At 36.1% G+C, this 15,489-nt stretch overlaps 2 protein-coding genes across 3 annotated transcripts; one reads left to right on the top strand and one right to left on the bottom strand.

The window, feature by feature from the left end:
- Positions 1-153: 153 nt before the first annotated feature.
- LOC138933661 (uncharacterized) lies at positions 154-3,427 on the top strand. Its single transcript, XM_070296577.1, has 2 exons — positions 154-399; positions 760-3,427. Exons 1-2 carry the CDS (start codon positions 256-258, stop codon positions 952-954), a joined length of 339 nt encoding a protein of 112 aa, XP_070152678.1. The 5' UTR covers positions 154-255; the 3' UTR covers positions 955-3,427.
- Positions 3,428-4,933: 1,506 nt separating this feature from the next.
- Positions 4,934-14,497, bottom strand: Htk (AT-rich interaction domain hat-trick). Of its 2 annotated transcripts, none has more exons than XM_070295399.1 (7): positions 14,207-14,497; positions 12,215-12,645; positions 11,887-12,132; positions 11,597-11,801; positions 6,878-11,510; positions 6,590-6,730; positions 4,934-6,403 (listed from the first exon to the last, which is right to left on the bottom strand). In XM_070295399.1, exons 1-7 carry the CDS (start codon positions 14,210-14,212, stop codon positions 6,360-6,362), a joined length of 5,706 nt encoding a protein of 1,901 aa, XP_070151500.1. In that variant the 5' UTR covers positions 14,213-14,497; the 3' UTR covers positions 4,934-6,359. The 2 variants fall into 2 exon arrangements, with proteins under 2 accessions (XP_070151500.1, XP_070151499.1); XM_070295398.1 differs by having other exon boundaries at positions 4,935-6,403; positions 12,206-12,645; positions 14,207-14,496.
- Positions 14,498-15,489: the final 992 nt, after the last annotated feature.

Genomic DNA, 15,489 nt, shown 5'->3' with positions numbered 1-15,489 from the left:
AACCTGGACATTGCTCGGAGCGCGCTCGGTGTGTCTACTACGGAGTCTGCGATAAACAAACTCTGGAGGAAATCTCGAGGAGTGGAAAGCACGATACATCTCTCTCTCGGATATACGCTCGCTCTCTCGCAGCACGAGCGATCGCGCGTGGAGTCGCTTTGTCAATCGGTACCTGGAGACAGACGCGAACGCTGTGCGTGGGTGTGTGTGCGTGGGTGCGCACAGGCCGCGGGGCAGAGGCCTGGGGCAGCAGAGATGGGTAGCACGGACAAGGCCGTAATCACGGGGTTCATATGCAGACTCTGCAGCAAGATGAACCGCTTCGTGATCCACATTTACGGGGAAGAGGGCGAGAGGATGAAGCTCGCCGAGAAGATAAACACTTACCTGCCGATCACGGTAATTTCACTCGCACCCATCCGCTCCATCGATTTCCATCTCTTGCTTCTCCGATGTGCGGAAGCGATGGATATTCCTAAAAGAGAACATAGCTTCTTGCACACTTTTGTCAGATAAGGGTCCTCATTTTCCTTTGACACGCTTATTTCACATTTTCTTGCGGAATATATTTTACATGTTTTTGGGAAAGGGGGAGAGAGGCATCGACTATCATTTTTTTTAAGAATGCATCGTATCATCTTTCCTATTTCTTCATATTTACAAATCATTGTATCAGTGGTTCATTTTTCATTTACATGATTTGATACCCAAGGAAATGCGATGCAATAAAGCAGTTTCTTTTACGTGTATATTTTACAGGTAAACATGAATGACCCGCTGCCAAAGACTGCGTGTTTACATTGCATTGAACGATTAGAGGCGCATCATGAATTAATGGAACAGATCATGTTTACCAGACAGAGATTAGATCCTGACAATAAAGCGGCCACAGTAGCATCTTCTTCTGCCACAACCTTAGATACAGCTCCAGCGTCTAGCCCACCTCCTTGTTGACATGTGCAATGGAAAATAGTATGCCCTTTCGCTCAATGCGCCATTTGCCAAGATTAAATGATTCCTGTATAATTTCTCATTTCTCATTTAAGCTAATAATTCAGTGATTGAAATGTGTAAAGAAAAGGACACACAGATGGTGAGATAAAAATTAATGTCAAATTACATTTTCCTATATAATATCTTGTATACTTACTTTAGCAGCGAATATTCTTTCACGAGTATTAAAAAGATTTGAAAATTGTTTAACATCAATGTTCACTTCCATCTTGTGATAGAATGAGATTTCATAAATGTTGAGAAATCTTCAATGGGAGATACGCACAAAAGTATGCTCCTTTACATAGTATTCTATTGTATAAACGGAGCATCAATTTAAGTAAGAGACAATTTCATTGTAAGGTCACACATTGAATCTTTTCTCGCTAATCTATGGTCAATAATGGGCAAACTAATTTGTAAGAAAGTGATACTTTAAACGCGAAATATATTCTGGGCGAGCGCAATAATATTGAAATAATTGTGAGATGAATATGTGTATATTAATGTTAGAGATGTATTGGATATCCCAAGTATTTCAGAAAGAGAGAGTAGTTAAAGTAGTTTTGTACAGATTTTTCATTCAATATTTCTTACGAGCACGAAAAAATAATAATTAAGACATATTAAATAAACAACAATATTCAGCTTTTTAACTAGCTTTTTACTTTTTAATGGAAAAAAAAAACATTCTCATGATAAGAGAGAACTAGATGTGAAACTCAATTTGTAAAGTAACAAAGGACAGAAACATTGTCTATAAAAACTTATGAACAAGAAGAGTAAACTATATATGTGCAATTTATAATTAAATAAAATTTTAATTATAACAATATGTAACGACAAATTATAGTTATAAAACATTGGAAGTATCAAATCAGACTAAACTTACTAAATTAATTAAAATTTTGTTTATGATTATGCACTCTAGTTTCTTTATTTTCAAAATATTGTATGTATTTTCTTCAATTGGATAATATGTTTCTTTGCTAGGTTTTTATTCATGTTTTATTTGGGCATGTAATTTTTCTTTGCTACTCTAGATACTCGATACCCAGTACATTTCTTAGAGCTATTTTAGCCAAATAATGATTAACTTAATCATTGATTAACTTACAAAATAACCAATAGCAAAATTTCACAAAACGTCAGTTGTAAAATTTATATTATATAATTATATTGTTAGAAATTTTGATGTTGGTCATCCTGCAATTAAATTAACGATTAAAATAATCACAGTTTGATCAAAGTAGTCCTAAAAGTCATATATATACATATATATTATTTTATAAATCTTACAAAAAATATACTTTCTTTAGAAAATATTTTATAATATTCTTTCATTTTTTTTTAATGATACTATTATATGTTCAATGCATCGATTCTACTGTGGTGTACAAAAAAAATTAATCAATATATATATATAATATTCCTAAAACAATCTATATATATATATATATCTCGCGGCGATACTATATATTGTATAATGTAGAAATTTCTTATAGCTGTAGAACTTAGAGTATAAAATTAAAATATGAAAATTAACTTATAATGCGTATATTTTAAGTCATTGATTTGTATTATGAAATTTTCTGTTACTCGCTATGTGACACACAGAACAAGTGATAGAAGAAATATTGTATATTATATATATGTACGTGTCATTGAAGGTGCATTATATTGTGTAATCGATAAAAAAACAGTCTTATATTATTCTTTAATACAAATAAGTGCAAAGTACAATAATCTGAATATTTATATATTATATTGAAAGAAATTAGGTTTTGCATAAGTTTTACACAGATTTTAATCTGTCCATCTTTGTTTATAAGCTATAATGTAATAAATATGTATATCAGATTTTAAGTACACAGTTCGTGCAAAATTAATTTTTCTTATTCTATCTCTTTCTTTTGACATGTTTTAATACATTTACAGGACACTTATATAAATAAAAATGCAGGAGCAATACACTAATGCAATATATATATATATATATATATATATATATATATATATATATGAGCATTGTTTCTTGTTAAGATAAGATTTATTTCTTAATGATAACTCACTGACACAGTTAAATGTTATGTGAAACAATAATTACTTATTGTTTGGCGATAAAAATTCGCCTTGTGCTTACTATATGTACTATTTCACATGTAACGTCGTATGATGTATAAGGAGATTAACTGTTTTCAGAAGATGAGGATGCATTTATGACTATTTATCTTTATACATAATGCGCGAGCATATATAATAATATATATACTTTGAATTGAATAAACTTATTTAAATTATAATTATTCATGGGTTTATCTTTCTAAGTGATAATTTGGATTGTCAAAATTATATTTGTGAATTGTTACAGTTTGGTATTGAAATATTATTGTATTATAAATTAAAATTGACCAATAATATAACAGATGGCTTTTGTGTGTGTTATCATTTCATATACTAATATACTTTCTTTTGTATAATTATAAATTTCTAATTTTTAAATAATAATTAAAACCTTTTAATTAAATTTATAGACTTTATGTAATATTATAGAATTTATATAATATAAATATAAACAAAGTAAATAATTTAATTTCACATTTGATTTTGTACAATTGAAAATTTTAATAAATTTCATAACTAAATTGCTTGAGATTGTAACTGAATAATAATATATAATTCTAAAGGGAAAGAATATAAACTAAATAATATTTCCTTCCATTCTTATCATTTTTTTCTTTTGAAAACCCTAATAATGCATAATTAGTTGTATTCTGATATTAGAATATAGATCTGTAAAATATTGTATTTAATATTTACATTTGCAATAATACAAATTGCTTAAATATATCATTCACACACACAAACATACAATTCCATATAGCACAAATTATTGAAAGATTTTAATGTCAAAATGCATCCTCTAGTTTTTTCAAAACAAATGCGCGCGTACAAACAAATGTGCTACTGTAACATTTTTTTCTGAGACTATTATACATCAAATTGCGCAGCTATGTCAGAGTGTGCAATAAACTATCAGAGTCTGACTTGAGTCTGTAACACACACAATGTAAATTATATACAATATCGAGGAATCCCCACGATTTTCTTCATTCTCCTCAGATTTATGTGTAATCGCGGTTTTACATCATAAAGCACATCCACATATTGATTTTTTATAAAAAAATATATGATATCGATATATATATATATGTGTGTGTGTGTGTGTGTGTGTGTGTGTGTGTGTGTGTGTGTGTGTGCGTGTGTATCGATATAAAATTTTATTCTTTTTTCAGAGAGTTTTGTGTATTTTCTTACAAGTTGTTTTACCTAACAATATTTGATTCACATCTTCGATGTGTTTCTTAAGATTAAGTTTCCTTTTTTACACAATTCTATCTAATTTTTTAATACCTGTTTTTTTAAGCACTCTTTAATATATATATATAATTTGTCGCTTTTGACATTGTTTATAATTTAATATAACTATAGTGACAGATCAAGAAACTTAAAAATAAAAATCGCAGATATATATGCTGGTTAACTATTTAATAGAAAATTTTTTTCCGCTAATACCAATGCTTCAGATGTCGTTCTCTCGTAAAAAATTTTGAACGTGCCGCTGAATCTAAGGAAATAGGCGTATGAAACGAATGCAGGATATCTCTCAAATCTTGTAAAAAATTCCCTGATCTTTCAGATATTTTTGTTGAAAATTTCAGGCAAAGAATATATTTAAGATTTTTGTTTTATACATTTTCTTAAAATAAAATTTTTTATTGTACGCGTTTTTTAATGCTTTTCATTCATATGAAGGAAAAACACAAAGCCATTTAAGTTTCAAGTGCCAGATTTACAAATATTATTAATATTAAATATATATATATATATATATATATATATATATATATATATATATATATCATCATTATCTTATATCATTATATAAATGGAGATAGATATATATTTATAATATATTTTAAACACATAATTCACAACTTGGCTTATCGGTGAATTGTAGATTTTTACAATATAAGAGCAGAATTATTAGAGAAAATTTTTTTTTAAATTCCCCGAATCCCAATAAAATTCCATGAGAATTCTCTAATTTCTCGAGGTACAAAAAAATTGCCCGAGAATTCTAGATTTTCTATGTCTTTCCAGGGAGTAGACATCCTGCGAATGATAAGCAAAATGTCCGCTTGATGCATTTCGATATATATCTATATCGAAATACAAATATAAATGTATCTCTACCAAATCCAATCGTGACTTAGGATATCGATGAAAGTAAATATAATAACTATTTAATAATGAGATGTGAAATACAACTAAATATTACATGAAAATCATACTAACAGTAAACTGTTAGTATCGTCGAGCTGCATTCACGATAAATTGCCATACCGATCATGAAGAGCATGAAAGAGAAAATAATATCGTTATTTTTTTATCGAGAGCATCCATTTACATGTGTCAATATACAAATTGTTTCTTCTTCAAACATAATAGCATCCAAGTATAATAGCATTTTATTTTATGTTGTGTTATATACATAAATTAAAATAGCAATACAAACATTCCATTTTTTACACTCCACGATTATACATGAAGCCATTGCTCGTAATGTCCAGAATCACAAAATGAAAAATTGTGTAACATTATTTATATTATTTAAACAAGAATTTTTTATGTATACACACGCGTAATCGTCCCATGCACACAATGCTTAACAATTCACAATTTTACTCTAATCTGTAATATTTACACATTTTTTCCTATAATACACGCAATATTTATACGATGTCACTGGAATTTTTATGACACTATGTACTTTATCTTTTTTAATATCGTGTGAAAACAGTTCAACCGCAATCGATGTGGTCGTGCTCGAAAAACAAAAATGATAGCCAGCTTAGTTAATTACTTGTTCCCAAGATGTCTGTACCAATAATATATGTAACTATCGATAATTCTCTCCTTTTTTGTAAGAGAAAAGAGAAATGAATAATACGTGAAAAACGATCATCAGTTTTGATAATTTGTACTTTGCATCTGAGCAGGTAACAAGATAAAAATTTTTTAATTATTCAATGACGAAACTTGACGAAACAATGTACAATATATATTATATATCGCTCTGATAAACGCATCCTCATTCTAAATCTTACAACTATATCTACAGTTTATTAATACAAAAAAGTGTGCAGGGACAAATATTATCTAAACGAGATGTACATAGATAAAAATTGTCATGATTGCATGATGCCCGTGTCGAAGATTGCTACTTCAATATCTCTGAAAGTCGAAATACAAAAGTTTTACTTACTATTCGAGGAAAGAATGATTTTTTTCAACACTGTTTATCACGAACAAGCTTGCTGCATTTCTGCTTTAGCTGCTTTCATCGCTGAAATGAAAAGTTTTATTAATTTTTATATCAATGTAATAAATAAAAAAGAATCATGAGATCAGATTTTTTAAATCTTTTCTGTGTCTATATGTGACCATCTATTGGCAAACGGTGCTTTCCGAAAAAAAACAAAATGAAAACTGTGGAGTTAATAAAGAGCAAATGACACAATAAAATATTTACCCTCTCGTTCCCGCCTTCGTAGTTTCTTTCGGCGTCTTTCTATAGCAGCAAGCTCGACCTTCACGGCATTATATGTCTTCCGCAGCTCGGTTAATTTCTGCTGTAACACAGCTATCCTTTGACTACCGTCCAATTCGGGATCTGTGAAAATTTAATATAACTATTTTGAGAAAAACGCTTTTCTGATTATTATGGAACTAAAACTAATCAGATTTACGAAAAATTCAATATTTTTAATGTGTAATTAAATTAGCAAAACGCGTAAATATAAGTTTTCTATTAACGTACCTAATTCGACGTAAAAGTTATACTTTGTTGGTCTTGGTGATCTCGACGAGTAGGTGCCAAGATCAGGGACACTGGTAATGGTATTGGCGTGACTGGTCGGCGTGCTATTAACTCCGCAAAGATTAGATCCTTCGCTGGTATCGTCGCTATCACTTCCAGCTCCATATCTACCATGCCTACTATTCTGTCTACCGGGTTTCTTCGGTATGGCACCGCCGGCGCCGCATTCCGAATGTTTGCGATTTCTCTTGCGCTTCTTGGGTGACTGCATATCGTCGATCGAGCGTTTAGCGGGCGGTTTGAGAATTCTGTCGGCACAGTTGCCCTCGGAGTTTGGCAGAGTATCGTCCTCACTGAAGCCCGGGCCTTTGCCAGCACTGTCGTTGTCCGCCTCGGAGCTGTCGCGATTGAGCTTAATGTTCTCTTCGGAGATCGGCGACGAGCCACCGGTTCTCTCTTCTCTGGGCGAGCCCGAGATATTGGATATACTCGAATCGGGAGTGGTCGGCGGCGTATTGTCCATCACTGGCGCGGCCTCATTGCTCTCTCGTCGTTGCAGCGGCATTAAAACCGGTACATGTTGTTGTTGCTGCTGCTGTGGCTGTGACTGCCGCATACTTAAAGATGCGGTTTGTTGCATTGGCAAAGAAACCGGTATCGACGCCTCCACGGTCTTTGGCAATGCCATGCTGAGGGTGGCAACAGTGCTGCTGCTACTCGTTGTACTTTGACCCGAGGTTGGTGCGCTCGCAAAAGGCATCTCCATCAGCACTATGCTACTCTCGGTAACTTCACTCTTGGGCGGACTACACGAGGGACCAACATTGACTTGTTCGATACTCTCGGACGGCGGAGCCGGTGAACCGGGTATCTCCTCTTCGCATAGCAGTGAATTCATCGTCTCGCCCTCTTCGTCCGTCTTTGAAACCGGTGTTACATCGACCTTGAATTCCGCACACTCTTGCTGTTGTTGTTGCTGCTGATGTTGAACATTCTGCGAAACTTTCAATGAGGGCTGTCCCCTCGCATATCTATCTTGCTCTCTATTCTGTATACGATCCAATTCCGCTTGTAGCTTCACGTCAAAGCTGGACGTCGATACTTTAACATCTTGTGATTCCTCATTGTCTATCACGAGCCTCTGTTCCGAATCACTACTATCTGTGGAATCTATAATGTGATCCTGATTGATTTGTTTTTTATGATTTTCAATTCTGTCTTTTTCCTTTTGATCGGTCACTTTATTATATTCCTCTTCGGACTGTTTACCACTTTCGTTCTCGACGTTTTTCCAGCTTTCGTCCCTCGAGACTTCCTGCAACTTGGTCTTGTGCTCAGCGATGATCTTTGCATCCTCCTTGAATTTCTTCAGTTCTGCTTCTTTCTTTGGCTTCATTTGTTGCACCTCTTCCTCTTTTTTAGTCGTCATACGCATGATCTCTCTGCACGAATCTTTCACGTTAATCTCTTCCTGTTCGCGTTTCTTGTCATCTATTTCAATCACAGTAATATTGCGATCCGAGTCTTTGTTTCTTTGTAAAACGTCTAATTTCTTCGATGCATCTTTGATTATCTTGCGCGCGAGATCGGATGTATCCTCGTCCGCAATCTTTTTGGCGTCTTTAATTTTGTTTCGGAACGCCATAGCAGCGGCAGATAATTTTTCCTCTATCGTGGACGTCGCCGGCAGCCTTGCGCTTATGGGAGCCGGAGGTGTTACGATCGGTGACGGAACCGGAGTGATATCGAGCAACTTAGTGTCCAGCATCCTCAATTCCGATTGCGATTGTCCAACTGTAGACAACAACTTGATCTGATTCTGTTTTTGATCCAATGAATTAGAGGGTTTGTTACTATTACTCATGCTGGTTGTTGCCTTGCTGATTTCTTCCTTCGAACATTCAATTGCGGTACTCGTTTCGTTTTTCTTAGATTCGGTCATGTCCGCTAATTCGCCGCCGCTGTGAAACTGAATCTCTTGTTGATACGTAAACACGTTGTCTTGTTCCGCCTCCGATACCTCGGTCTCTGATATAATTAGACGGTCTTCCGAATCATCGCGCGTACCCTCGTCATCCGCCGGCAAATCGTTGAACAAAAGACTTAAACAGCCGGACATCTTATTGGGAAGTTCCTCCATCCCAGTAGTCATTGATTTCAGTTGATTAAACGACGACGTGGACTCGCAAAACTTGTTAAAAACGTCCTCACATGCCATATACGATGCGATCTGACTAGGTTTGCTGCCAGAAGCAACCGCCACTGTTGCTTGGTTCACATCGTCGGATCTCTTACCGAACAATTTCCTCGGTTTCTTTCGAGAATCATTATCCGGTAGTTCCAGTGGTTTCGTTTCTTTCAATACCGGCATCGCGACCGGCGTTTTTTGCTTCTTTTTCGGACTCTTAGGCTCATCCTCAAATATTCTCTTCTTCAATTTATCCTTCTCACCGCTCGTGTCCCTCTTGTTCCTCACCTCGAACTCGAACGGCTCCGGTTCTTTAAACTCGTATATATCTTCCGTATTTTCTATCTTCGTCTCGACGATAATTTCCACTTTTGGAGTCTCAATGGTTTTTTCCAATTTAGGTGATACCGTGATCGCTACTATGCTATCTTTTTCGTCCTGCTTGATTTCATCCTCGGGCTCAGGCTCTATCCTAACCAACTCTTTGACCGCTTTATCGAAACCTTTTAATTCGGATCGTATTTGATTGAGATCGAAATCGCGACCTTTCGGTTGTTCCTCCTGGTCGCTATCAGGTTCCGATTTAATACCTTGTGATTTGCCGGGTGTTCTTCTCAAACGTCTACCTTTACGCGGTTCATCCAGATTATCTTTGTCATCCTCACCGTCACTCACGTCTTCCGCTTTAATTCTCTCTTCCACTCTGCTACGCGTCTCCTTCCGTTTTCTTTCCTCCGTACCTCTTGTTTTAGTCTTAGTCTGTTCAGTCTCGGTAGTGTCGGATTCGTAAGCCTCACTGTCTTCGGTTTCCGACGCGATAGATATATCTGTATGTCCCGAGGTTCTTCTGGTGCGCCTTCGATGCTCCATGCCAGACAGCTCTGTATTTCTGGTTGTCCTGGTTTGCCTGTTAGCAGGCGTGGCAGGACTCTTAGTTCTGGAACTTGAACTGGCAACGGAGAGCGGTGTAGTGGACCTGGTCGGTTGCATCGTTTCCTTGTCCTTCTCCTTTTCCTCTTTCTTAACTTCCTTCGCAGACGCCGAAATTGTCTGAGCAACGCTACTGGAAGTAGGAGCGGCACTTTGTGCTCGGCGACGGCTCTGCGTTGCGTTAGCGCCCGAATTGCAAGTGCCTTTCATCTTATTGCTGATGCTGTTGGATAGATTCGTACTGGGGGTTTGAGGCCTAGGAGTGGCCTTAATACGTTTCACCCTGCCTTGAGCTTGTGTAAAATTTTGGGCAATTCTGGATGCTTTAATCCACTCGTCGTATCTCGTATTCCAGCCTGTATAATGTACAAGATACATCGGTTCCGGGCCGTCCTTCTCAATTTCGATAACTTTTGCTTCATAAGTAACTTTGGATTCGTGCGTTGGGCCGTAATATACCTTCAATTTATCGCCACACTCCACGGGACCCTTATAACTCGGGGCAGTCTCCGTAAGTTGTTCATCGGCACGCGACTTCTCCGCTTCATATTCTTTGCGTTTTCTTCCTCGTTTCTTCAATTCTTCGTCCGTTAAACGTCGCTGCTTTGATAACGTTTTCTTTTCCCCTTCTCTGGATGGTGTTCGAGTCTCCCTTCCTTCGGAAGCACTCTTATTCTTTACAGTATCATCCTTTGCTTTGGATCTTGTCTTAGTAGCTTCTTCTTCCTTGAGTTTATCATCTTTCTTCTCTTGTTTTTTAGTTTCAGTCTTCTTCTTTTCGGCCGTCCTTTTCTTGACATCTTCTTTACTTTTTGATTTGGCTCGACCGGATGATGTAGTTGCTGATGATGCGCCAATAGAAGTAGGAGATGACGTAGAAATTTGCGCAGTTGGTTTTTGCGATTTTTCAGTATTAGATGATGATTCGATGTCTCCTTCTATATTTACATCGCTCTCCTGACTACTATCATTCCCTTCGGATTCTTCTTTCTTCTTTATTTTTATAATCTCCTCTTCTTTCACTGGTTCCTTCTTAATCTCCTTCTTCTCGTCATCCGCAGCTTTCTTCTCGTCCTCATCCTTGTCACTTTTTACTTGCGCCGGCGGTTGCGGTGGTATAGGAGTATTTCTATCTTTATCGCGAATTAGACTTCTTCCAGAGCGTTGTTTACGCGTGCTACTTCGCGGATGATTTACCATGGTGCAGCCTAATTTTTTATAAAAATCTTCAAAGTGATGCAAATATTTCTTATAAGCCTGTTTCACGAGATTGTACAAAGGTCCCGAATTTTGCATCATTAAACCAAGTCGTCGTGTTACAGCTTTCCATTGATTCTGATTCGTGACACGATTGTAACCGCCTAATTTGTGAACAGCCCGAAAAAGCCTATACAAGTCTATATCTTCAGATCCGATCATTGGACAAACATTCATAGGCGTCCCACGATCATCCATAAATTTATATAGTTGAGCCACAAAATGGTCTTTTTCTTCACGCGGTTCATCATCCGAACTCTGAAAAAAGTTACGTTTCTCATAACCATCGTATAATGGGGAAAAAAAGAAAAAAAGAAGTGCAAAAAATAAATGAGAAATCTTACATCGGAATCAAGTTCTCCATCGTAATCACTATTTCCACTGGAAACAGAATGCCCAAATAAAGAATCTTTATCCCAGTGAGGTGGTAATTCATTTTTCTCTAAGAATAGAAGCGCTTTCTCTACCGCAATCTTCAGTGTACTGTTCTCAACTTTATTAACCAATTCTTTGGTAAATTCTGTGGCTTCCTTCTTGGGTACTGTATAACTTAAAAAAACATGTATAAATATTTATACAATATATAATATATATAATAGCAATCGACTTTACAGAACAAAGATTTTTCACTTACTATCTCGCATCTTTAAACGAGCGCACCAAATAATCGTCTCTCACTCGTATTCTTACTGTATCTTGAGCAGTAGGTGCAACCACTAATCCTGGGAACCAATTATCCTTCTTCTTTTTGTCACCAAGTTCCACGCACACCACTTTGCCGATCTCTGGTTCAGTTTCCATTCCTTCCTTTGTACCTCCACTGGAAGCAGAATCGTGAATGCCTCGCGGTGGACTGTCTTCATCTTCGCTGCTTTCATCTCTATTTTATAAAAATTTTCTAGTGTTAAACAACTATTAGACTTTTCAAAAACAGACTTCTCCACCGCACTTACTGCGCTTGCCTTGATCGTCTACCTCTTCTACCCCCAATTACAGGATTCCCAAAGTGTTCTGGGTGAGTCAACGGAAGTTGGTCCAACGTTTCACTCTCCGCAAAATGCCGTCCACTTTTGAGGCAAAGCGCAGTTCTCCTTAATGTAGTTATATCTCCATCATCAAAAACTACAGTGTACTGACTGCAGTCTTGGATTTTGGTAATTGTAGCTTCAACATATTCTTTTCGATCTACATGTTTAGCTTCAACAGAGGCTCCTACTCTTAAAGTCCCTTTTATTTGATCATCGGAAAGTGTCGCGGTTCCTAAACCTTGCGGTTTATAAGTTACGCGACACTTCACTAATCGCACTACTTTACGGATTTTTGCTTCGCAGAAGGCACCCTTATACTTAGCGCTAACTTCCGTACCTACCGATAGGGACGGTGGATCGTCTCCCTGTAATAACAATAAATTTAATATTATATATTAATGTATTATGTCAAGATTATAACAATGATTTCATATCAAAACTTGTAATGCAAAAAGTAACAAACATCAACAAGTAAAATTATATTATTACAATATATATTCTTGTACAAATTATGTATAAGTCTGTTTCCTTTAATCAATACTTATCAATGTGTCTTGTATAAATTCTAACTTAAACTTTGGGATACGCATAGATAAGAAAAATTCCCTTTTTTTCCGAGAATAAAATTCCATGTTTTTTTACTTTTGATTTTATTGCAATAATTTATATTTCATAATTTTCTTTACAAAAACACTAATTATGTTTAGAGTATAAAAATGCAAAACAACGCTTAATATAATTCTTTTTCAATAAACTAAGTAAATCACACACATTTCTTTCTGATCCCTGAACACGGATTATTGTAATAGCAAAATAATAACTAATATATTAATAATGGAAAAAATACTACCATATATATATATATATATATGCAAATATATATATATATATATATATATATAATGTAATGTTATCATATCTACAATATATAACGTTTTATAATAAATTATACATGTTAGATGCCTATTTTAAGCCATATTTCTAATATGTTTTCTTTTTATTTAAAATGAAGCAAATATAAATCTGTTATTGATTTCCCAAATCAAAAAAATACAACACATTATAATATAATCATACATTTGTTTCAATTTTATCTTGAATACTACTGATTCTGTTTGCATGATCTCTCGTTTTTATTTTCGATTTCGGAGAGAGTAATAAAATAACAATATATATATGTATGTATGTATGTATGTATGTACATACATACACATACGTGCAATAGAGTATAACTAAAAAGGAGCAAATTAACTTATGTGTTGTGCGTGAGAAAAAAAGAATAAAAATCTAAAAAAAAAAAGTGTAATTGAACGAAGCGTAATCAATAACAGCGCAAACTTTGTGCGTTTTGATAGCCACAGTAGTCTCGGTCGGTGCAATGACGCTTCCATGCATCCTCTGGGCGCCTTTCACGCCTTAGAAAGTGTCTGTCGCGAAATTGCCACGAACGAGAAAGAACACAAAAGAGAAAGAGAGAGAGGAAAAAAAAAATTACAGATTTTTACGGAGTACGTCCCCTGTTTGTGTAACTATCCGAACCTTCTACCCGGCAAGAGATCCGCAACATTCATACTCGGATCTCGGACTTGTCTTCCGACTAGCGGACGGAGAGAGATAGAGAAGGAAGGATAAGCGAGCGAACAAGAGAGAGAGAGAGAGAGACAGAAAAAGCGCGGATGCGTAGCGTGCGACGCACAACGTATGTCATAACGGATTCTATACGAAAATACAGAACGCGAAGAGAACAAAACCTCACATATACGCACACACATACATACATCACACACATTATTTATATATATATATATATATATATATATATATATATACGCGCTATCGAGACGAAGGAAAGCGTTAGCCGCCGTCGGTTACCGTTGTTGCTCTATGTCTACGTCGTACTACATTTTCTCCCGCCTGTTTACTCACCAGCATCTTCTAGAGGTCGACGACGCGAATGTTACCAGTATGGATCGAACGCACTACCGAAACATCAAAACAAACGCACCGCCCGTCCTCACATCGTCCTCACGATTATAACAAGCGAAATGATTCACAGACGGAGCAGCAGTGAACGCAGACTGACTGATCCGCTTCGAAGATGCAGCAGACACTCGACACTCCTCGCTTACTCCTCAGCTCACGGCGATACGAATTGCAATATCGCGGATCGCGGATGCGCACGATATTCTGCAGTGTTGCCAGATGAGCTCCCTCTTTCGCGCGTGCGCGTCTAATGTAGTATCACGGAAGTAGTTAAATTGATTAAAACAATATCCTATACGGATCCCTATCGATCGTTTCTAAAGGATATATAATAATTTTTTTTTTTAAATGAATCATATAATCAATTATATAAGGTTAATCAAGTAATTAATGCAATTTAAAATATGTAATTTGTGAGATGATTTAAAAACAATTTAAAATTCTGGTGGTCCCCATTATACGTACATTACTGTATCTGCTACCCAATGAGTAAAGAATCACAGGAGTGATTATATCGATGATGAGGGGGGGGGGGGGGGGGGTAGATTTATCGCGAACGGTAGTACGTCATCGCAACCATCTTGAGCGTCCACTTTTCTCGACGTTTTTCACGATCGTGTACAGCCACTTGTTGCCTAACTTATTCCAGTCCGCGATTATTTTCCGTACGATCATCGATTCTAAATAATTGAGAGGAAGAGCCGGTATTAGGCTAAAAAAAATATTATTAATAAGTTTTAATTATAGGATCATGGTGCATATTGCCAGGTCTTTGAGGTACTTCCAGATATTTCTGTCATGCTGCGATTCGTCCCTGAGCGGCCATCTTGAGCGTCCATTTATATAAAGTCACTTCCGTCTCCTTGCTCTTAGCACCAAATGCTCTCTCTTGTGATTCTTTACTCATTGCTGCTATCGTTACACCGCGCATGCGCAGAAAAGGAAGTGTCCAGAAACACTGCACGAGATCTTTTATAGACATATATATATATACTGGGTGGCCCATTTTAATCCATCCAGTCGAATATCTCAAAAACCAAGCCCGGAAGTGAAAAATATTTCAGACAAAAGTTGTTTGGTTTCGTGGGGGCCATAAGATGGTACCATTGGTTTGACTTTGAAGAGTCATTTGAAGATCACCTCAATTTTTTTAAATGGCACCCCCTATTTTTTATTACATATTCTTGTAGCTGACCTCTAGAGCTTTCCAAAACACTATAATAAAG

The sequence above is a fragment of the Polyergus mexicanus genome, unplaced genomic scaffold (assembly GCF_030449975.1).
Source record: "Polyergus mexicanus isolate NDT 795.1 unplaced genomic scaffold, iyPolMexi1.0 SCAF_5, whole genome shotgun sequence".
NCBI classification, from domain to species: Eukaryota; Metazoa; Arthropoda; class Insecta; order Hymenoptera; family Formicidae; genus Polyergus; species Polyergus mexicanus.
This window is presented reverse-complemented; position numbering and strand designations above follow the sequence as displayed.

Coding starts and splice junctions, on each gene's coding strand:
- LOC138933661 (XM_070296577.1), top strand. CDS start 256: ATGGGTAGCACGGACAAGGCCGTAATCACGGGGTTCATATGCAGACTC. Junction 400..759: donor ACACTTACCTGCCGATCACG/GTAATTTCACTC, acceptor TATATTTTACAG/GTAAACATGAATGACCCGCT.
- Htk (XM_070295398.1), bottom strand. Junction 11,802..11,886: donor TCGTTTAAAGATGCGAGATA/GTAAGTGAAAAA, acceptor TGTTTTTTTAAG/TTATACAGTACCCAAGAAGG. Junction 11,511..11,596: donor ATGGAGAACTTGATTCCGAT/GTAAGATTTCTC, acceptor AACTTTTTTCAG/AGTTCGGATGATGAACCGCG.